This window comes from Mus caroli, unplaced genomic scaffold (assembly GCF_978045245.1).
Source record: "Mus caroli unplaced genomic scaffold, Mus_caroli_1 scaffold_18, whole genome shotgun sequence".
In the NCBI taxonomy this organism is placed as follows: Eukaryota; Metazoa; Chordata; class Mammalia; order Rodentia; family Muridae; genus Mus; species Mus caroli.
Genome location: NW_028227273.1, coordinates 28,957,201 through 28,980,946, shown reverse-complemented (window position 1 = coordinate 28,980,946; position 23,746 = coordinate 28,957,201). Strand labels below are relative to the sequence as shown.

The following is a 23,746-nucleotide window of genomic DNA, read 5'->3' as shown; positions in this document are numbered from 1 at the left end:
CTCCACTCCACTTCTAAGGCTGAGGTTACACTGTGAGAGAAGAGGCGGGAGGAATGGAGGAACCAGAGGAAGAGTGGGATGAGGGAAACCATGATGAAAACTGACTTCTGGACAGGCCATGTCGGTTGTACAGCTGAGCTTTTGGCAGCTGTGACGTCTTGCACAGGATCTTCACAATCCTGGGCCGGTCAACAACTCTGTTGTTGAAAGGGGAGGGGGACCCATGATGTCCCAGTCTTCCCTGGGGATTTCCTTAGTTAACAGGTAATGGTCAGAGTGGGAGGCGTTCTCTTCAATTGTGTAGCCACTGGTTAGATCCCCAGAGTCCTGTAAAGAGTCCTAATGAACTAGGGCACACACAGCCAGGAAAGTAGAAGGGGAGGCGAGATGGGAAAAGAAAGGGATAGCAAGCACGGGGTGGGGACAGAAGAGGGTAAGAGAGTGTGTGTGAATGACTGAACTATGTTACAGACATCTATGAAAATGTCCAAATGAAATCCATCGTATTTAATTCATGTATGCTAATCATGTAAGAGTGGGTGCTAAGGAAGGAATTATAGGGAGGGTAAGAACAACAAAAATAAGGCACTCCGGGATGAAACTCTAAAAAAAGAAGAGGAAAGAAAGAAAGAAAGTTTGTAACCTCTTCTGGGGGCTGGAGAGATGGCTCAGTGGATACGAGCACTGACTACTTTTCCTTAAGATCAGGGTTCAATTTCTGGTAACCACATGGCATTTCACAACCATCTGTAAGTCCAATTCCAGTGGAACCAACACACTCACACACACAAACACGCGGGCAAAACATCAATGAACATAAAACAAACAAACAAAAAATAACAGAAATTGTTCTACAGACATAGCTTAGCAGTTAAGAGCTCTCGATGGGAGCTGGAGAGATGGCTCAGCAGTTAAGAGCACTGACTGCTCTTTCAGAGACCATGAGTTCAAATCCCAGCAACCACATAGTGCCTCACAACCATCTGTAATGAGATCTGATGCCCTTTTCTGGTGTGTCTGAAGACAGCTACAATATACTTATTCATATAATAAATAAATCTTAAAAAAAAAAAGCTCTCAATGAATCCCTGAAGGACTTGTTACTGCTCACAACCGTCCCGTGTAATTCCAGTCCCAGGGGATGTGAAGCCCTTTTTGTGGCCTCTGGCCACCAGGGACATAGGTGGATGCACAGATGTCCATGAAGAGAGAATAACCACACACATAAAATATTTGCCAGGCATGGTGCATGCCTTCATCCTAACACAGAGGCAGGAGGATTTCTGAGTTCTAGGCTAGCCCAGTCTGCCTAGCAAATCCCAGGACAGCCAGGGCTACATCGAAACTTTGCCTTCAAACCAACCAATCAACCAACCAAAAATCTGCAGAGATTTTACAATTTTAATCTTGAAATCTGTCTCTTCCCCATAGTTTTTCTTAGTGGGGTTTATAAACTAATTAATTGTTTCAAAGACTCATCTTTGTGTTTTGCTGCTTTTCTTTAATCATAACTATTTTAAAATATATTCTTTGACTCTTAAACAGTTAGAAGTTTTCTGGTATTTTTCTACTTGTTTTTAAATGTAATTTCACTATGTAAAGGCTACATACTGAAAGATTTCAACTTTTGTAATTTAGAAATTTTGTGATGCTTGCTTTTTTTTTTTCTGTTGCAGGAGATCTCTCTAGAATAAGCACTCTAGCCACAAGAGTGGGAGACAGATGTCACTGGTGGCCTGAAGCCAGGACAGTTCTCGAAAGGTTTTGTCAGTTCAGTTTGCATCCTCAGTTAGAGTCTTTAGACACAGGCAGAGTGGCCAAGCTGGCCAAGAGTTTATACAAGTATATATGGCAGCCAGCTTTTGCTTTTAAAGCTAAGAGTCATTGCTGGCAAGTGTAAAGTGTGAGTCACAGCTGACAGATATAAGTGTGAGTCATAGTTTACAGGTGTAAGTGTGAGTCATAGCTGACTGGTATAATTGTGAGCCATAGCTGACAGGTATACGTGTTAGTCATAGATGACTAGTGTGTGAGTCATAGCTGACTGGTGTAAGGTGAGTCATAGCTGACAGGTGTAAAGTGTGAGTCATAACTGACATGTGTTAAGTATGAATTACAGTTGATAGGTTTGAGTTGCAGCTGACAGATGTAATTGTGAGTCATAGCTGACAAGTGTAAAGTGTGAGTCATAACTGATAGGTGTAAGTGTGAGTCACAGCTGACAGGTGTGAGTCATAGTTGAGGTATAATTGTGAGCCATAGCTGACAGGTATTTGTGTTAGCCATAGATGACTAGTGTATGAGTCACAGCTGACAGGTGTAAAGTGTGAGTCATAACTGATAGGTTTAAGTGTGAGTCACAGTTGACAGGTGTGAGTTGCAGCTGACAGATGTAAGTATGAGTCATAGCTGACAGGTGTAAGTGTGAGTTGCAGCTGACAGGTGTGTGAGTCATAGCTGACATGTGTTAAGTATGAATTACTGTTGACAGGTGTGAGTCACAGCTGACAGGTGTGAGTTGCAGCTGACAGGTGTAAGTGTGAGTTGCAGCTGACAGGTGTGAGTCACAGCTGACAGGTATAAGTGTGAGTCACAGCTGACAGGTGTAAGTGTGAGTCACAGCTGACAGGTGTAAGTGTGAGTTGCAGCTGACAGGTGTGAGTCACAGCTGACAGGTGTAAGTGTGAATCACAGCTGACAGGTGTGTGAGTCACAGCTGACAGGTGTTTGTGGTTAGGTTGTTATTTTTTCAGGTTATTCTGTTTCAGGCAGCAAATGATACCATGCTTGGCAATGAGCTGTATAAGCGGCACTTTAAGTTAAGTCCAGTAAGTGGCCTTTTCTGTCTTACTCTATTTCAATATGGTACAGCTAATTATTTCTTCTGAGACAGGGTCTCCCTATGGAAACACAACCTACTTAAAAACTTTTGCTTGGGGCTGGCTCAGTGGGTTAAGAGCATTGACTGCTCTTCTGAAGGTCCTGGGTTCAAGTCCATCAACCACATGGTGGCTCACAACCACCTGAAATGAGATCTGATGCCCTCTTCTGGTAAGTCTGAAGGCAGCTACAGTGTACTTATTTATAATAATAAACAAATCTTTGGGCCGGATTGAGCAGGGACTGAGCGAGCTGAGTTGACCAGAGTGAGCAGAGGTCCTAAATTCAATGTCCAACAACCACATGAAGGCTTCCAACCATTTGTACAGCTACAATGTACTTATATACATAAAATAAATAAATAAATGTTAAAACAAAAACAAAACCCTTTTTCTTGCCAGAACTTGTTTTATCAGGTCTTCCCTAGCCCCCTCCATCCTGTACGTATCCCTACTCCTGTCCCTCTCTCTTCCCGTCCCTAGCCTTCCCTCCCTCTTTGCTGTCTTCAGCCATCATTAAGGTTCCTGTGAGATTTACTGGAGGTATGAAGACGCCTGACGTAGCCACAAAAGCCTCTCAAATCTGAATCCAGATTTTATACCAGTTATCAGTGGCAGAAATCAGATTCAATGCAGGAGAAAGATCTGGGTATCATTAGTGTCCTATCACAGCACAGATGAGGGTGACCTTCAGAAGCAGAGTAACCACAGGCTGACAAGGTGGCTCAGCCCTGTAACACAGAACTTGAGTACAAGGTCCTTGGAAACGTCAGGGGTCTGCAAGCTGAAGCTGATGCCTTTGAGACCCATGATCTTTGAGGCACAGTCACATTGTGCCAAATGGCCGTGAAGTTGCTACCTTGCAGTCATCTGTTATTTGAGATGTAGTAATTTGATGCCTCAGAAGCATGGGAAACCTCACCTCAAGAGCCTTTCTCTGAGAATCTGCAGACTGCACAGAGGGCACGGTGGCTCTGGGATATTGTTATACCAGCCAGCCAGGCTGCCTCTGCCACTTTCTCAGCTGTGAAGCTGGGCTAACAGCTGTGTTCCTGAAGAGTCTGTTGTGAAAGGTCTAGCTACCAACACCAACTCCGTTCAAAACACTCTTAACTCAACCTCTTATCTAGAGCGTGGCCGGCTGGCCACTCTCTGGTGGTCACAAAGCAGAGACCCGGGGATGGGGCTGTATGGGGTCTGCAGTGGATTGAAAAGGTAGATTGCTGGAAACCTGTTGAAGCATGTGAGGGGACCCATGTGGGCTCACTGGGCACAGCCTCTTGCTCTGGTAGATACCAGTCCTGAGAGGACCTTAGAAGCATGAAATGTGTAGTAAAGGGGCTGAGAGAGTTCTCACCATACAACCCAGTTCGTGCAGGGCAGGCTAAATGACTGTCATAATGTAGTTAGTAGATTGGCTGTGGGTTTCTAAGTTATCACTCCAGGGCAATGGCATTCCTGGGGCGGGGTTTAAGCTTTCTGTAGGAAGTTTTGTAAAACTTCCTACAAAACTGTCTGCTGAGTACTTTACAAAAGAATGACAGTATCAGCGCTGTACGCTTCCAGCCTCTTGAAGCCATGCTGTATGTGTTTATGTGTGTGTGTGTGTGTGTTAATTTTGATTAATTATGGTTAATTTTCATTTTTCCTAAACCCATTACTAGCCAACACAAGAGTAGCTTCTCTTTCTCTTCTCTTGTCACATATTCACACAGCAACTCTTGGTAAGCTTGCAATCCATTTGGAGCTATGATTTTTCAGAAGTGCCAAGTCTAGGCCACCAAGTCTCACAATGTGACCTCCTCAGAGTCTCCAGCTGGGGGCCCGAGATGGTATGCCAGGGAAGGTAGGATTTAAATTGTGCTCAGAGCCAGCACAGAGGCAGACGCGCCTAATTGTGTCCTGCAAGTTTTCTCTGCCAAGCTCTCAGTTTAAAACAAAAAGCTGGTGTTAGGGGCTAGATGGCTCAGCTCTTCCAGAGATGGCATGAACTGCCGTGTATATGTGTGTGTGTGTTCCTGGAATCACACTCTGGTCCTCAGGCTAGGCACCAAGTTCCTTCACCTACTGATATCCCCGAATTTTAAGCAGTAGTCCAAACTGGAGTGCCTTTTTGTCTGCCAATGCTCTGTCGTTTCTCCAAGAATACCTAATAAACACTCGTGGATGTCTCTGTCGGCATGAGAATGCTGTGGCATATACGGGTGTGTATGGGGGAGTGTCTGTTCTCGCTTTCCACCACGTTAGTCCCAGAGACTGAACTCAGTTTGCCAGGCTAAGTGGCAGGCATCTTTTCCTGCAGAGTCATGTCACTGGCGTCAAGTATGAACTTATTGATGTTATACAGTAACATCATCAATGTATCAACATGTGGACGTCTATCTACATCACTGAACTGGTATTCTTCAAACTTCAAATGACCAGAAAGTGACTGTCACCAAAACTATATGTTAAATGAGCAAACACCTCCCCACCTTAAAACAAACAACAAAACAGAAACAAAAAACAAAACCCCAAAACAAACAAACAAAAAACCTAGGAAAACTGTCCCTTGGGCCTGGACCACAGACGCAATCAGCATTTGGTTTGTGGTATGGCTTCCAGCTGTCCTCACTGATGGACACAGCTTCCCATCAGGTGACCAGCCCGGTCCTGTGCCAGGTGACATGTCCATGGTGTGGGCATGCAGAGCGTGGAAGGCTGGGGACTAAGGCTCGACGGAAATAAATCACTGATACGGAGGAGGAGGAAGGAGTAGTAGTTACTGAGAAGATGGGGGTGTCAAGTCCTGCACTGGGTAAAAATGCAGAGTCCATTCAGAGCTGACAAGGGACCTTTATATAAGCATGGGGGAAACCGCCGACGCAGCAAGACAACTCAAAGGAATGAGGAAATGCTTAAAGACTGAATAAACAAAACAAGGTCCCAGCACTTGGGAGGCAGAGGCAGAGGCAGGCGGATCTCTGTGAGTTTGTGGTCTGCCTGATCTACTACGGAGTTCTGGAACAGCCAGGGCTGCATAAAGAAACCCTGTTTCCAAACAAGCAAAAATCAAAACTACGAAATGATATGTACAAAGAGTTTCAATAAGCTCAACTTCATGAATCACTGGAGGAATACAAATTAACCACAAGGTGTTACTACACAGCTAGTAAACTGGCTAATAACTGACTATATTATTAGTTCCAACCCCCCCAGCCCTCCAGTGCTGGTAGTAAGCCCAGGGCATCCAGGACGCCAGACCCAGTAATACCAAATGTCAGGGAGACTTCAGAGCAACATGGAGGTAGTGGTAAAAATGGTGCATTCGCTTTGGAGAACTCTCATTTTCTAGTAAGCGGTGGCATGATTCTATGTGACAGTAAATATCTAAGAGAAATTAAAAAAGAAAAGCAGATTCCGTTAAAGTTTCCACGTCCATAGGTTTATTCACAATACCCCAGGCTGTAAACAATCCAAACACTAAGAACAAGAGAACACATTTGTACAGCATACTACTTATTAAAAATTACTACTTGTTACTGATATACGAAACACATATCAATTCCAAAATCCGCTTGAGGAGGAAGGGAGACACAAGGTATATACTACATGAGTTCATTTTCACGACGTTTGAGACTAGGTTGAGTGAACACACGGTGTGCGAAGGCAAGGCGCTCACTGGTTGCCTCTTGGGGGGAGACAGCACGGACAGAAGCATGAGAGACTTTCTGGGGTGACTTTTTGTATGGATTTGGGTACTTGTAACAAGGAGTTATCAAACTGCTTAGATCTGCATTGTTTAAAAAATTATATCTAAATCATAACCACTTTAAAAAAAAAGTACTGATAAATGTCGAGCTGAATGTGGGATTAGAAGTGCTTTTTCACCTGTGAGCCTATCCTACATATGCAACACTATTCTAAGAAGTGAGAGGAAAATTAGCTACATAAAGGCTTTTTATCTAGCACTAGTTGAAGAGTTGGTTATAGTAACCACTTTTAAAAAATGTATTTTGAAAAACAAATGTGCTTGCCATTTCTTCGGTTTGCATGGAGTAACACTGAATTCCCCATGTGAGCAAAGACTGTCTATTTCTTTAGGCAAAAAAAAACAAAAACAAAAACAACCAAACCCCTTCACATTATTTCCTTTGACAGCAGAAGTATGTCTCATGATCGTGAATTGTATTCCTATCGAGGCTGTGCACACTCACTCACAGGAAACCTGGCCGATCTTCTAGATGTATTTCTTACTACTTTTGCAATAATACTTTTCATTTCCTAGACTTAGAGCAGTTCCAGTGAATGGAACTGGTCACTTTAGCTGGCTCAGTTTCTTTTATGAATCTTATTTTTCATGATCGGATAAATTCTGGTGACTGTTTCTGTGGGGTCTTAAGACTCCCACCTTAAGCACAGAGAAGACTTCCAAGAAGCCAACAAAAAGTTAATGAATTACAGAAAATTTTAGCACACCTTCAATCCCAGGACTTGAGATGCGGAGGGAGGCGGATTTCTGAGTTTGAGGTTAGTTTGGTCTACATACCAAGTATCAGGCCAGTTAAGTCTACCTAGTGAGACCCTGTTTCAAATAACAAAACCAACAAAAAAATTAAACATTAAACATTACATACATCTCCAAAGATTTTTTTTTTCACTTCTTGCCTTAACTGTTGGAGAATTTTACTGTTATAGTTGCTTTGAGATGGGGTTCAATCTGGCATTGAACTCATGGCAATCCTCCTGCCTCAGTTTCCCAAATGCTGGGATTACAGGCATGAAACGCCTGCCTGGTTAAACAATTTTTTTTTTTTAATGGTGAAGTGTTTCCTTAACGAGTCCATAGCCTTTCTGAAAAATTTGGGAGTTTATATGCGAGAGCAGTAGAGGTAGAATCAAAGACATAGCTCACTTTCTGAAGAAGAAAAGGAAATTATCTTAGTGTGCACTCCATTTCTTGGATCAGTAGAATTTCAAGTGCCAGAGGTTCATGGGGCTTTGGGCATTGTGCAGCATGCCTCCTACTCACATGTCATCTGTGAGACCGCTCTTAACTCGGACCACGTGACCGGCACTGTTTTCACACAGTGAGTATCTATCTCTGCAAGCTTGCTGGAGGCCCAAGTAGACATCGGTGTGTCATGGAATTATACAGGAGTGGGACACTGAGTAAAAGACACTGAGCACACTTCCACTCTTACGTTTTCTATAAAAATATAACTCTTTATTAAATAACATGCACAAATATTAACTAGTCATTTATTAAACAGATATGATTTAGAACAAGACTTAAAGAAATACAAATCCTTAGGTACAATTTAATATCTTGTTCATGATGTTGGAATAGTTTAAAAAGATTCACTGATTACGTTAGGCATCCTCACTTTTCTTTTGAGAATTGAAACCTTTTAGGTAAATACTCCATTGCAAGTTTCCTCCTATTTCAGACCTTCCCAAAGTCTCTAACATCAAGAGTCCTTAACTGTGTGTAACTCACACATCCCTATGAAGTGCAGTAACTTAGCTATCCCGATGGCGTGCAGAGGAAATGCGTAGTACAGAGTCCAGGCAGAGGCTGCAGCTGGCTGAGCCACCGCGGAAGAGGGTGAGCACTGCGGTGGGAGCACTGAGGTGGGACTGGAAAGCTGGGCTGAGGGCGGCACCTGCAGCTCCCTGCTTACGTGCGGCTGTTTTGTCCTTTCCTTTCCTTTCCTTTTTCCTTTTTCCTTTGTCAACAGTTTGCTCTGTTCAGTCAGTACTACTTCCTCGACTGTTCCCTGGCGGGACCATCAGAACCAAATGCTCTACAGATTTCCTTTTCTCTTGCTTGCTTGAACATTTAATCTTTTTTAATTTTTGTAATCTGCCACACGAGCTCATCAAATTTTCTTTCTAGGCGAAAGTATAAACAAACTTTGCATTAAGTTGGTTTTGTATTAAAAAGTATTGCTTTTATAAATTAGCTTCTAATGTTCCCAGCCTTAATAAACATAACTTCAAAAAAAAACAAAAACAAAAAACCAAAAACCAGTGCTTCAAAGTCTACCCTGCCTTTCTGGCCCCATGCAATGAAAGGCCACAATCTTTCATCTAACGTTCTAAGGAAAATGACATCTGACCTTTATCACATCCTGTATGAGTGTTCTTCACACTGCTGCTTTATTGCGCATGCCAGTACAGTAAGAATAAAAATATAAATTGATGTAAAAATTCAAAAATCCCTAAGCTTAATATGTACCTTTGCACTAAAAAAAACCTATTATTTTCTTTTACTAGCTGGAATCTCCCACTTGTGAGCTGATTTTTAAAGTATTTAACATATATTTATATATTCTTTTCACCGTTCCTTATCAAAACTGGAATTATCCAGTTTTGTCTCCCAATTCAATTCACTATTGCGGCAGGCTTGCCTATGATGATTTTAGACTAACCTAACTTTCGATTCCAAATGTTTCACAAGTTCAGTTAGGTTTTAAGTTTTCCTGAATATTTAATCTATGTCAGATCATAGGAGAAAGTGTTCTAAGTATATTGCTCATTATTTTACTATAAAAGCATACCAAATCTTATTTCAATTACAAAATTTTGCAAATTATACATTTTGCATTTTGATACAAGGAAAAAAGACAATATATTAATAAAAATTTCATGACTATTTCAGGGACTGGAATATTCCTAGACTTTTACTTCTTCTGACGACCAAGTATCTCACTTGACTTCAGTATTCCATTTTTATTTTAGAAGTGCAAAGGTTATTAAGCTTAAAAGATTAAATTTAAGCAATGTAAAAAAGTTTACAATGATTTAACATGACCAAAAAATTTATTAAACATATTTACATATATTCACAAATTCTTTCATAGTTGAATATTAAAATAGACATTTACAATTTCAGAATTTCCATTCAAAGGCATTTGCTGTTGTGGTTGTTGTTGTCTGGGGGAAACAGGCTTCCTCCAGCGAGAGGAGGAGAGAGCGTGAGCCTCTCCGCAGGACTGCCTCTAAGCAAGGTGTCCAGCACAGAGCCCCAGGCTCTCACAGGACACTGCTGTAACAAGTCTCACACTGTCTCAGGCATCAGTTATGGAAAGAACCAAATTATAGAAAGCATGCAATACAACCAAGCCACCATCTTTACAGTTATGGGATGGACACAAGCTAACTCAAACACATGCACACCTTATTTAAAGGTTTACTATCAGAACTCACTGCTATTACACTTCAAAAACTACAACTTTGGTCCAACAGAACAAACAGTTTTACAATTATCTTTGTACACATTTTGATCAGTTCCTTGTATACATTTGACCATTAATTACAAGATATACAATATGTATAAAATAAGTTATTAAAAAGGAAGACAATATTAAAACTTTCAAAAAAGAAAACTGTACAATTAATTTACAGATAAAATAAACTGAAGAATTTTGTGCGAAGGTTTCCTTCTGTGTCAGAGCCTATTTGGTAGGAACTGAATCTTTGCACTCTCTCATGTATTTCCAATAGAGCCCACAGACAGCTGAGTACTTGTCACCTGTGTCTTGCTACTTGGAGTGCTAACAACTTCCAGCGTTGTTAACAGATTTTTCTCAACTTTTTAAAAGTCTGTTCAGTTTGTTCTAATGCAATAGTTACCTCTGATCAATATAAATAATAGTTTTCTGTTAGAAACTGTATTTGGATCAAAGATCCAAAATATTTTTATTTTTATAAAATGACAGTGTTCACTACATATCCAACTTTAGTTAATTTCACTAACAACTGTAAAGGCGGAGTATCAGGGTTTTTCTTAAAAGGCAGTATTCCACAGTATGCTGTCTAGACACGGTTAGTTTAAGATGATACCAACACAAGTACTTACTGCTATATAGGAGTCAGTTCAAAATCATCATTAACATCAACAAGGGGAACATAAAACTCCTGGATCTCATAAATACTGAGAGACTTATACGTGGCAGGGTCCAGTTCCTGGAGTTTGAGCTGCCATTCTAGTCTCTGGACGGCATTTAAAGCTGCAGCTTCGTGTTGCTGCCTCATTAAGAGACAGGTCTATTTAAAGGAAGAGAAGGCTTGATTAATCTGTTACACTTGCTGCTTCAAGATAATCTCACCCCCAGCTTTGTTAGGGATGGAGACTAAGGCTAAGGAACACATCATAAAATCTTCATACCTGTTTACACCAACGTGCCTTTACAATTTCATATTCCTCTCTTTAATTTGGGCTTGCTAATATTCCTTGAAATTATGAGATTCCAAACTATTGAAAGAATTGTAAAATCTAGACAGAAATGCTTTAAAATTTCAGGTCAATTTTTTTTTTGGGGGGGGGGGGGGAGACAGGGTCTTGCTGTGTACTCTAGGCTGGTTCAAACTTGTTGAAATTTCCCTACTTCTGTACCACTAAGAGCTAGGATTTCAAGGGTGCACCCGTGTACAGAATGTGTTTGGTTTATCATTCTGTTCTTCCTGTTAGAGCTGTAAGCAGACAGGTGCACTGGATAGTGAGTACAAAGACACACACAACTCACCTGTCTGTGGCCCTCTGATAGACTTTAACTGTGTGTAAGTGTTTCTGTGTGGACATGTAACGTGAGGTCAGAGCCATCAGATCTCTCTGAGGCTGGAGTTACGAGTGGTTCTGAGTCAGCTGACATAGGAAGTAGGAATCAAATTTAAGTCCTCCTCAAAACTAGTATGCACCCTTTGCCATTGACCCATCTCTCTAAGCCCACAATGTTAGTTCTTAAAATAGGTTTGTTTTTTTATTTCCTATTTTCCAGTTGTGGTTCACAGTAAACACTCATGATTAACTAATGTTTCTTTTTCTGAATATTTACCAATATTGGTGATGTCTTTTCTCATTTTGTTTTTGGAGACAGGGTCTCTCTGTGTCGGCCTAGGTGTCCTAAAACTTGCTCTGTAGACCAGGCTGGCCTTGAACGCAGAGATCTGCCTGCCTCTGCCTCCTGAGTGCTGGGTGGTGTGCTCCACCACACAGCACTACTAATTTCTAAGGACAGAGAAACACTAACTGTACTGGCTATTTTTGTGTCAACTTGACACAGCTGGAGTTATCACAGAGAAAGGAGCTTCAGTTGAGGAAATGCCTCCATGAGATCCAACTGTAAGGCATTTTCTCAATTAGTGATCAAGGGGGAAAGGCCCCTTGTGGGTGGGACCATCCCTGGGCTGGTAGTCTTGGGTTCTATAAGAGAGTAGGCTGAGCAAGCCAGGGGAGGCAAGCCAGTAAAGAACATCCCTCCATGGCCTCTGCATCAGCTCCTGCTCCCTGACCTGTCTGAGTTCCAGTCCTGACTTTCTTTGGTGATGAACAGCAGCATGGAAGTGTAAGCCAAATAAACCCTTTCCTCCCCAACTTGCTTCTTGGTCATGATGTTTGTGCAGGAATAGAAACCCTGACTAAGACAAATTGGTACCAGGAGTGGGGTATTCCTGTGACAACCTGACCATGTTTTGGGGAGGACTGTGGAAGGACTTTGGAACTTTGGGCTTGAAGATCCATTCGTTGTTAAGAGCTCTGTCAGATGTTGTGTAGGAGCTTGGAAGATAATGCTGAGAACAGTGAAGATGATGGAGGCCTGGTTTGTGAAATTTCAGAGGGAAAATTAAAGACTCTTTTCAGGGCCGTTGCTGTTTTGATTGTGAAGATTTTGTAGTTCTGGTTAGCTGGGGCTGAAGAATCAGCTGTGATTAACAAGATACCAGAACTACTAAAGCAAAAACTTTGCATTACTGGGACTATTGATGCTGGTTAGCTGGAGCTAAGAAATTAGCGGTGATTAAGAAGAGACCAGCATCGTTGAGGTGACATCTTCTGGGAAGTGTTTTCTGAAAGCACAAAGAGGCTGTGTTCCAGAGATAGGCAAGGTTGTACTCCTTCTGCAGTGGGACTTGGTAATGTGTAAGGGTCACCCAGGTGGTACTGGTTTTGAAGGCATGAAGGGACCATGCAGAGCAGCTCAGGCTCGGCACTGTGAGAGGCCATGGAAGGCCATTGGTGAAGGTGCAGCCTCAGTTGTAATTGAAGGCCCAGGACTGAAGGGGTCATGCAGTGTTTTGGAGATGCCAGTACCATGAGATGACCACCAAGAGCAGCAGCAGCAGTGGAGTACAGGCATCTGGAGCCCAGAGGATGACGTGTGTGCTACAAAGGGCATGGCTGGAGAAGCGACCCAAGCCCTTGGAGGAGCCCAGAAGATCGTGAGTTGGATCCCAGAGGTTGGACGGTTGGAGAATGATTTTTGCTTTGATTGTGACTGTGCCCTGATATTTTCCCTCTTGATGGAAGAAACTGTTTTAGTGGAGCCCACAGTTAAGAGACTTTTAATTGTAAAAAGACTTTGGATTTTAAAAGGATTGAAATTTTAAGAATATGTAAAGACTGTGGGACTTTTAAAGTTATTTAGATCTTGGGGATGAATAAGAATGTAAGGGTTGAGGCTTACTAGTGATGTGTTTGTGTGTCAAGTTGACAAGGGGTCAATTGTACTGGCTATTTTTGTGTCAACTTGACACAGCTGGAGTTATCACAGAGAAAGGAGCTTCAGTTGAGGAAATGCCTCCATGAGATCCAACTGTAAGGCATTTTCTCAATTAGTGATCAAGGGGGAAAGGCCCCTTGTGGGTGGGACCATCCCTGGGCTGGTAGTCTTGGGTTCTATAAGAGAGTAGGCTGAGCAAGCCAGGGGAGGCAAGCCAGTAAAGAACATCCCTCCATGGCCTCTGCATCAGCTCCTGCTCCCTGACCTGTCTGAGTTCCAGTCCTGACTTTCTTTGGTGATGAACAGCAGCATGGAAGTGTAAGCCAAATAAACCCTTTCCTCCCCAACTTGCTTCTTGGTCATGATGTTTGTGCAGGAATAGAAACCCTGACTAAGACACTAACCTAATTACTTAATTAATTTGCTATGTATGGGTGTTTTGTCTGAATATATGCATGTGTACCAGATTAGTGCCTAGTGCCTATAGAGACCAAAACCCAGAAAAGGGCATTGGATCCCCTGGAATTACAGATGGTTGTGGTTACAGATGGCTCCATGTAGTGGCTATTCCTGGTTGTCAACTTGACTATATCTGGAATGAACTACAATCCAGAATTGGAAGGCTCATCAGTGATCCTAATCTGGAGGTTGGGAGACACAGGTTTCTGACCTGCATCTTGGTATGGAGATCTTGAGGCATAGTGGCTATGGATTCCAGAAGATTAATACAGGGAGTTCAAGGTCATCTGGGATTAAAGGCATGGTGACACACACCTTTATCTGGGCTACACCTTCTGCTGGAGACCTACATAAGGACATTGGAAGAACTCCCTCACTCTCTCTCTCTCTCTCTCTCCACCCCCCACCCCCACCCCTTCACCTGCTTGCCTTGTGGGACTGAGCAACTGCTAGATCCTTGGACTTCCATTCACAGCTGCTACTACTGACCATTGTTGGGAGTTGGACTGCAGACTGTAAGTCATCAATAAATTCCTTTATTATATAGAGACTATCCGTAAGTTCTGTGACTCTAGAGAACCCTGACTAATGCAATCCATAGGTGCTGGAACTAGGTACTGCTCTCCTCTCACAGGAAGCATCCATTTAACCTGGTTCAGAGGGAGGCAGTTCAGTTGGTGGAGTATTTGCTTGGCAAACACTTGAGGATCAATCTGCAGTACCACATAAAACTGGCGTGGTGGTGCAATGCATATAATCCCAGGATTTGATAAGTAGTAGGAGGGTCTGAAGCTAAAGGCTAGCCTTGGCTTTATATCAAGTTTAGAACTAGTCTGGGACCCATGAGACCCTGTGTAAGAACAACAACAGACAACTGCCATGCACGCATACCCACAACAACAGACAACTGCCATGCATGTGTACCTACCTTTAGCTTGTCAAATTTATCGTCCACATCTTGCAACCAGGACATGAACTGTCTTGCATTAAATCGATCTCTCACAGAAGTTTTGCTGTCATCAGACTAAAAAGAATGCAGTCAAACACTTAAAAAAAACCTTTAATATTCCATTTATTGTGTACATTCCACTGTTATCAATGATAGAAATATATTTCTAAAGAGAAGGTTTAACAAAGCTGTCACTTCTGTATTGAGTAGACAGGATTCTGCAGACGCAGTGTTTAGTTATGAAGTAGCGTCTTGCTGGGTTCTCAGAAAGGCACAGCATAGGAAGTGCTGTGCCTGTTGTACCTCAGCTAAAGTTTCCCATCCATACAGAAAAGGTGGTCAGGTGGGAGGCATTGGCCTTAGAGGTAACAGCTCTCCCAGGATGGATCTTTCTAAGTGCTCTCCAAACAGGCCAATGGATGGCTCAGAAGGGAGACACTTGTTACACAACCTGCTGACACCAGTTTGATCCCTAGGCCTCACACAAAGGAGGAAGCCAGAACCCATTCCACAAGCTTGTCCTCTGGTCTCACACACACTTGTCAGATACGCACCACGTGCACACACAATTCAAGTAAAAAACTCTTAGTATTAGTTTTGTGATTTTATATATTGTACTGGCTGGTTTTGTGTCAACCTGACACAGGCTGGAGTTATCGAAGAGAAAGGAGCCTCCCTTGAGGAAATGCCTCCATGAGATCCAGCTGTAAGGCATTTTCTCAATTAGTGATCAAGGAGGGGAGGTCCCCTTGTGGGTGGTGCCATCTCTGGGCTGGTAGTCTTGGGTTCTATAAGAGAGCAGGCTGAGCAAGCCAGGGAAAGCAAGCCAGTAAAGAACATCCCTCCATGGCCTCTGCATCAGCTCCTGCTTTCTGACCTGCTTGAGTCCCAGTCCTGACTTCCTTGGTGATGAACAGCAATGTGGAATTGTAAGCCGAATAAACCCTTTCCTCTCCAACTTGCTTCTTGGTCATGATGTTTGTGCAGGAATAGAAACCCTGACCAAGACATACATACATACATACACACACACTCTCTCTCTCTCTCTCTCTCACTTATTTATTTATTTAAATGTCAGCTTTGAACCTTTCTGTGCAACTTTGGGCTAATTATGTTTTCCTAATTTTCTATGGTGTATTTTCATATGGCACTTTTTAGGAATTAAAAGTACTCCAAGGTTATCCCAATGTCTGTGAATACACAAGGCGCCTAATGTCCCACTTTTAGGACTGGCGTTTCATAGGTGTGCCAAAGCACATGCTCAGCAGCTTCATTTTCTCCTTGGTTTCGGAGACAGTTGTATTGCTTAATACTACAGGTTTACTGTGAAAAGGAACAGGGCCTGCTAGAAGATGAGCTGAGCCTACCCAACCTATACCTGGTTCTTCACGGGCCATTTGATAGGACATCAGCCTGCTACTACGGCCTACCCTGGAGTCAGTAGTAAATGGGCTCTCTGTGGAGTCAGTTGTTACAAATGTGAACTGTTACAGGTGACTCTCCTTGTCAAGGAATAAGCCTCACATCCTGGTATTTCATCAAGCTGAAATGTTAACTTCACGTCTGGTAGTCTGGTACACTAGGAAAATTTAGGTCAAGGTATAATAGATGATTTAAATTACCAAAACGCCCTTTCCATTAACAACATATTATTTATTAGAGAGCTTAACAAACTTGGATGGCTCTATAAGGAAAGGGAATACAGTCAGAAGCATAGATAGCTCTACCTTAATATGAAAACATCCTCTTCCAGAAGAGGTCTGTGACTTCTATTCCTCTAACTATTAAGAAAGACTGGCCCAGCCTGTTACATCTCTGATTTGAGATCACTTAATTTTTAAATTCTTAAGTACAAGTTTGCTTGCTGCCAAGCTTGGTGCGCCCAGTTCAAGGCACAGGTCCCCCATGGGAGGGCAGGAAAGATCTAGCCTCTACCCATGACCTTCGCACATACTATGGCTTGCAGGCACCAAGGCACACATCATAAGTAACTGAATGTAATGATAGAGAATCCATTTCTTGCTGGTGTTTCTGAGACAGGGATCACTACCTCTTCTAGCTTAGTCTCAGGCTCGAGAGCCTCCTGCCCAAGAGATTGCCTCAAGGCTGAGATTATGAATCACCATGACTGCCTGAAATTCTCTTTTCAAATCCATCAGAGGCTAAGCATTCCTCAACCTAACCATGTTCCTGATCATGCCAATGTGTGCTAATGTGTGAAGGTCAGAAGACGACTTGTAGGAACTGGCTCTCTACCACCAGGATGTGGGTGGGTCCTGGGGCTAAAACTCATGCTGCCAGTCTTGTCAGCAAGTAACTGTGCTTACTCACATGTCTTACACCTTTAGAAATCATAAAATGCTCTCATCTAGTAGTTTCTTACTTCAGTTTCCAGTTCTGATATATCTTTTATCATCTAAAAAGTTGAGTGCCCAAAGAATAAGTCTTTCTTAGAGTTTCATTGTTGCTTGATTATAAATCTCCATTTATATTTGTTAAAATGGATCACAGTACTTTATAATGGCCCCAAATTAAAAGACTTCAGTAAACATGTGGCATAACTTTTAGTAACATTACTAACCTGCTAACTCTGGTTATTAGAAGTTTTAAAAATGGTAATTATTAAGTATTTCAATGGCCTCTGCATTGAATTTATTCAATTTCCTTACAGTCAAGCTCCTTTCTTAGATCCAGGAATAGTGGCATGCTGCTGCTTCCGGGTGAGACATGGCACTGCCACCCTGAACCAGAGAGACTCCTGACCACCCATACAGTCTTCACAATATTAAGCCTATAAACATTCGCAAATGGCGGGAGGATCAGTTTGCGTCAGTGAGGAATAAATGCAGGACAGGGTGAGAGGAAGCAACTGGGGGTTCTCTGCAGGCGTAGGAGCCTGTAAGCTGTCTATGCTCCTCTAAAGAACCCAATTAGCTCACTGGGCCACCAAGGCGTCAGAGCTAGCTGGATCATTTAACAGTGGCTTTAGAAACAAAAGGACAAGCTACAGTCATCTGTAAGTGTATGTGTGAGTATATGCACTGGTGTGGTCATGGGTGGGTACAGGTGCAGACAGGCCATGGTACATGTCTAAACAGTGGAAGACAACCTTGGGCATCAGTCCTTATATTCCACTTGTCTAAGACAAAGTGTCTGTGCTTGCTTCTGTATGTGACAGAGTCCCCCAGTCTCCTCTCTTCTTGCTGCAGGAGCACCAAGAGTCTAGATGTGCACTACCGTGCCCAGGGATTCAAACTCAGATCCGCACATTTGCATGGTAAGCACTTTACCTACCAAGTTATGTTCTCAGTCCTTGATTTTTGCTAAACAGATAGTTTGCAAGCTCTCAAGTTCTGGGGCTAGAGGCTTATGCAACCACACCCAGAAGATTATCTGCCTTTATAACAAACAACTACAGAGGCCCAGCTCCTCCAGGAGTACTTTTAAGAGTTGCATTTATTCTTTGACTTTAATTCCGCTTTCTTCTACGAATGCATATCTAAAAATAGGCACACCATAGTTCTTGAACACACTCTATAAACTAGCTCTTTACCTGTGAGTCCAAGGGCACATTGTACACTTCTGCATCCAGTAAGACAGTACAAGCACTAAATGGCAGTGTTTGATTGGCCAGTGTTCTTGCAGCTCTGTAATGAACTCGCAGAACTTCTTGTTCATTGGATACAATAAGTTTTTCCTAGTTGAACACAGAATAATTTTTAGAAATCATAAAGTTGTTTGTGGAATTAGAAAAAATAATTTAAGCTACACTAAACTAAATAATCTTAATTATAAAGCGACATTTTCTTCCCAGGAGCTTTAAGAAGTTTAAGAATTCTTAGTGTTCTAGAAAAATCTTCCCTCTCCAAAATTGGTAGTTTCTTAAAATTGTTTTTTTTTTTTAAAGGGTTAGAACACTTTGAAGTTCTGTAAGGTTCTGGAGAGGTGGCTCGGGGTTAGGAGCAGCTGCTGCTCTTGCAGAGGACCTGAGTCCAGTTCTTAGCTCCGAGCTCCCAGATGGAGGCTCACAACTGTCTGTAACTCTAGTTTCAGCAGATGGAACACCCTATTCCCACATGTATGTGTGCACAGACATACATTTCAACAAGACCCTCATGCTTATAAAATAATAAATAAATCTACTTTCTACTTCCATAACATTTTCATTACATATACCAGGAATAAATCCCATAGTATTAGCAGTCACCCCCCCTTTCTTGCATCTCCTGGCTGTCAGTAGTCTAACTTTTGTCTCCAGGAGTTTGTTTTGAGCATTCAGTTATCTGTAAATAAAGTTGTACATTATGTGGTCTTTTGTACGTGATTCTCCTTATTCTGTCTTACATTTTCAAGGCTTATTCATGCTGTAGGTGTGCACTAGATGGTATCTACTTTGCTGAGGACAAATCCTATTCTGCGTAGACAACACACTTTATGTATGGCTTTCTTTGGTGATCATATAATCTGAAGGGTGGCAGACAATGCCACTTCAAAGCATGCTAACTTGGCATAATGATTATCTGAGCTGAAGTTGTTTTAAAACAAATAGGCCAAGGACACTGTGAGAAGGAACTAAAGCCCCCATGTGAGAGATGTACTCTATGCAGCGGGGAAAGGAACATTCTCACCACTAGAATCAGGGAGGCAAGACCAAGAGAACTCACGTAGCCTGCATCTTTCCAGTGCTTTCCTAGTTTCTGTCTGACCCAACATAAAGACATTTGGGTTTCGCCACTTCTGTGGGTCTTCATTTCCGCATGTGGCTCCATGTCATGTACAACTTTGCTCATCTGCTGTACACCACATTAATCTCAGGCTTAGACAGAAGCGTCACAACGGGGCTGAGATAACGTTGTTATTCTTTGGGGTTGCTATGAAAACACTGTCATCAACGTTTATGCTGGAGCCTTTGCTCTGGATATGTATTTTTACTGTTTACAAGATAATGACCAGGAGTAACACTTCTGGGTAACAAATCCGTCACCTGCTGAGGAACAGCCCTGTTCACAGCAGTTGTCACCGTTTTCATTCTGACCCACAGTGTCCGATGGCTCCCTTCCCTTATGTACCTCAGTGTGTTCCACTCTGGCACCTACTTCAGCCACTCTAGCACGCGTGACTCCCTTCTAATGTCTGCTCTGTCTTCTCATGTGTGTATCTGCCCTTATACACAAGTACGTTTGTGTACTTCCCCTGCATGCTCATGTTTGCAGAGGCCGGAAGGGAGTGCTGGCTCTCTTCCAATGCAGTTACAGGTAACTGTGAGCTACAATGTGCATGCTGAAAGCCGAACTCAGGTTCTCTGCAAGAGTATCACGCTCTCTTTGTGCTGCCGAATCATGTCTCCAGACCCAGCTTAATTTTTATGATGATGTTATTTACAGAAATAAGCATACTTCTCTTTAGTGAGTCATGTATTCCAAACTTCCAGGCATGGAACAGGCTGAGTCCTGAAGTAAATTGTTTTGCATCTAGCAGACGTCCATCTGAAGACTGTAAGCCATCCTGATCTTGGCTACCGGCTTGGACTACTGGGTGGTTACCCTTGTATTTTCGACTTCAATGTCAACAAAGATGGCTCTGAGACCTATACTGGCAAGGATGTCATGAGGACAACCTTGCGAGCAGTGGCTTATGAGGACAGGCTAGTACATGTATGCTCTGCCTCCTCTGTGCTGGGATATGTGCAAGGCAGTGTGCAGAGTCCAGTCTGTGCCAGAGTTTTGCTCTCCCTCCTTGCTTCTCTCTGTAATCAAATGAACTCTACTCACAGAAATAGTTATTGCATATTTCTCTGAAACATAGCTTGCATCTTTTACAGGCCACAAGCTTAAGAGGAATGGAGGTATATCTATGTTTTGTTTTGTTTTTAATTTTATTTATTTTCTTAGAAAGGGTCTCACCATGTGGTTCTGGATCTTGTTATGGAGACCAGGCTGGCTTTGATCTACCCGCCTCTGCCTCTGCCTCTGCCTCTGGAGCTCTGAGAACAAAGGTGTGAACCACCACATGTAGCTCAGGGTTACTACTTTCAGGATCTCTAGGACGATAAGGTTTTGTCCTTTCTAAGATGATTTTTTGGTTTACTTTCTGTAAATGTTTTGCCTGCATGTGTGCATGGGTACATGTCTGTCTGCTGCCTATGGATCCTTGGAGAGGAGTTAGGTGGATGCTTAGACCTGAACCCATTCCCTCCACAAGAACAGCAGGGGACTATCTTGACTATCTCCCAGCACCCCTTTGTCTTCTTTATTTCCTGTCAAGACTAACTACTGAAAACAAGGTACTAAGTTAGCAGGCCCACAAGGATGAGTAACGGGGTCTTTGCCATTAGCCCTGAAGTTGTTGGTATACCAAGCAAGTTCTCAAAGATTAACTGACTATTCAAATAACACAAATGTAACAAATAACATATACCAGACATTTTAGATATAAAAATACACTCCAGCATCAACTGTACTAAGGAAGCAACTGTCCTCAGATAGGTGTAAAATCCCCCCTTTAACCCGATGAGCATAAGGTAACAAAGTCGCAGCTGTAGTAGACATCGTAAAAAGTCACCATCCGTTTTTCCTGTATTTTAAAAATGGTTATTTTTTACATAATTTATATTTGAGGGTACCTTACCCTTTCAATACTATGTTGCAAACGCAGTTTCATCCTTACTACTTCCTGTTGCCGAAAGAGCTCTTTAAGTGGATCTGACAGCGAAGGTGGTGGTGTGATCTAATTAGAAAGCACATATAAACTATTAAGTTTTTAATCTGCAATTAAAGTTTTGGTGCATAAAACCTGACATTTCATGAATTAAACCATACAGTTTTGGGATGGTTAGTTTTGTCAACCTGATCAGACACTTAGGATTAATAGAGCGCATGTGCGAGTATCAGAAATGCACAGGAGTCACTGTTTTAACTTTCTTCTCTATTGCTGCGACAAAACACTACGCAAAACAACCTAGGATGGAAGGGTTTCTTTGGCTTCTAGGTTACAGATTATCACTGGGGAAAGCCAAGGCTGGAAGTAAAGACAGGAGCTAGAAGCAGAAACCAATGGATGCATGCTGCTTGCTGGCTTGCTTAGCTATTTTTCTAATACAGACCAGGCCCATTCTCCGAGCAATGGTACCACTCAGTGGGGTGGGCCTCCTCCATCAATTATCAAACAAGAAATGCCCCCAAAAGACATGCTCACAAACCAATCTAATGGAGAAGACTCCTCATATGAGGTTCCGTCTTCCCAGGTCTATCATCAGCCTGACAAATGAATCTTATGACAATTAGGTTATGAGGGATCTGATCTCATCAATAGTTTAATCAAAATCAGTTGTACTAAAAAAAACCAAACAAACTGAGTAAACTACTGGAAGTCGGTGGGCCTGGCTAGGGAAGGTGAGGTGTCTTCCCTTTCTCTTCCTGCTGCCATGAAGTGATGAGCCCTGCAGTATGTTCCCACTAATCCAACACTCTACCCAAAGCAATGGATCCAGAGAACGCTCAATCTAAACACAGCAACTTCGAGCCAAATAAATCCTGTCTGCTTATCTGCCACACTGAGTCTGTCTTTTGAAAATTGTCATTACACAAGTGAGTGAGACTCTTTAGTCAGCTCTAACTGTCCAAAACCTCACGGGACATTCCACTGTGCTCAGACATTTTGACTCTTAGGCTACAGCAAAATTTCAAAGAACAAATTATTAGGACTAAAAAGTCACTTATTACAGGGCTATTTTAGACCATCAGTCACAGGAAGGGATCACAGAGCCACATAGACAGAACAGGTGGTTTAAAAAAGCAGTATTCTTGGAGACATGACCAGCCTGCTTCTGTAAGCAAGGCCTCTTTGCAGACTTGATAAAGAGTAAACACAAAAAGCCTAGTATTAATGAACTATCATATAAAAGTAGAGGAAACTATACAATGAACTTGTGGTTTTAAGATTTTATTGTATGTAATATCCCATGAAACTCTGTGTATAATCATTCAAAAATTATGAGTTCATTCCTAGCTGGGTATTACAATGGCCTATGCTTTCTGATTACATCCAGAGGAAGTTGGTAAAGTAGATAGTCATGTCTAGAAACAACCATCTCTGACCCTGGGTAGCCTCCCTTCTCCATAGGGTATTTTCCTTCCTGTGTCCTTGTGCATACTACGACTGGCCCATTAGGAGAAAGGAAGTTATCTCATAACATTTGACAGTTTGTTGACTCCATTAGAGAACAGGGCATCAGATTCCAGTGTTGGGACTAAAGGTCTGCAGTACCACACCCTGACAAAAGATATGTTTTATGATAAAACCCAGACCATCATAAAGAAACATGGGAAACTATGGTAACAATTTAGAACGTCGATCTTGTTTATCTTTAATATCTAGTTCCTAGCACAATGCTTAGTATATACTTGTTATTTGTGTCTGCAATATAACAAACATTTGAGTATGCAATATCCATGCATCTGAGTATCGAAGGTATAATGAAGTCATCACACCACAGTGGCAAAAGAGAAAATGAGAAAAGAGAGGAGGCAAATTTAGGGGCTTATTTTAGTCGATGGGAAAGAAATAAGGCAGGGGAACCAGAAGAAATACAAGTACTTAATTAAGTCCATGAAGGGAGAATTTAATGAAGAACAAGGTGGTCAGGATATCAAATCAGACAAAGAGAACAAAACTAATCTAATGAAACGGACAAACAGCTCAGTGGTAGTTTCTACTATGGCATAATGGCTTGGGAACAGGAGATGAAGTGAAAAAAACTGTCATACAAACCCCTTGGCATAAGCATGGCAGTGAAGGTGACCTTAAGGTTGATGTGCTGAGAAAATCAACCGAGATTCTCTCCCCTCTCTAAGAGAAAAGTAATCCAGCTATATTGAGCAGGCAAATATAGACCAATCAAGAAAGAAGACTGGAGAGGCAGGCAAATTTCTGAGTTCGAGGCCAGCCTGGTCTACGGAGTGAGTTCCAGGACAGCC

General features: G+C 42.2%; 1 protein-coding gene across 6 annotated transcripts in view; it reads right to left on the bottom strand.

Annotated features, from left to right (window-relative positions):
* Nucleotides 1-6,289: 6,289 nt before the first annotated feature.
* Nucleotides 6,290-23,746, bottom strand: part of Ankrd12 (ankyrin repeat domain 12) — a 103,978-nt gene continuing 86,521 nt past the window's right edge. For 5 of the 6 annotated variants that reach the window (XM_021185702.3, XM_021185699.3, XM_029471306.2 and 2 more), the window contains 4 exons: nucleotides 21,399-21,497; nucleotides 18,325-18,468; nucleotides 14,751-14,846; nucleotides 6,290-10,910 (listed from right to left, as the gene is read on the bottom strand). In XM_021185702.3, coding sequence (XP_021041361.1) covers nucleotides 10,725-10,910; nucleotides 14,751-14,846; nucleotides 18,325-18,468; nucleotides 21,399-21,497 — 525 coding nt within the window. In that variant the 3' untranslated portion in view covers nucleotides 6,290-10,724. The remainder of the gene's footprint in view (nucleotides 10,911-14,750; nucleotides 14,847-18,324; nucleotides 18,469-21,398; nucleotides 21,498-23,746) is intronic. The other variant, XM_085832765.1, reaches the window with a different exon arrangement.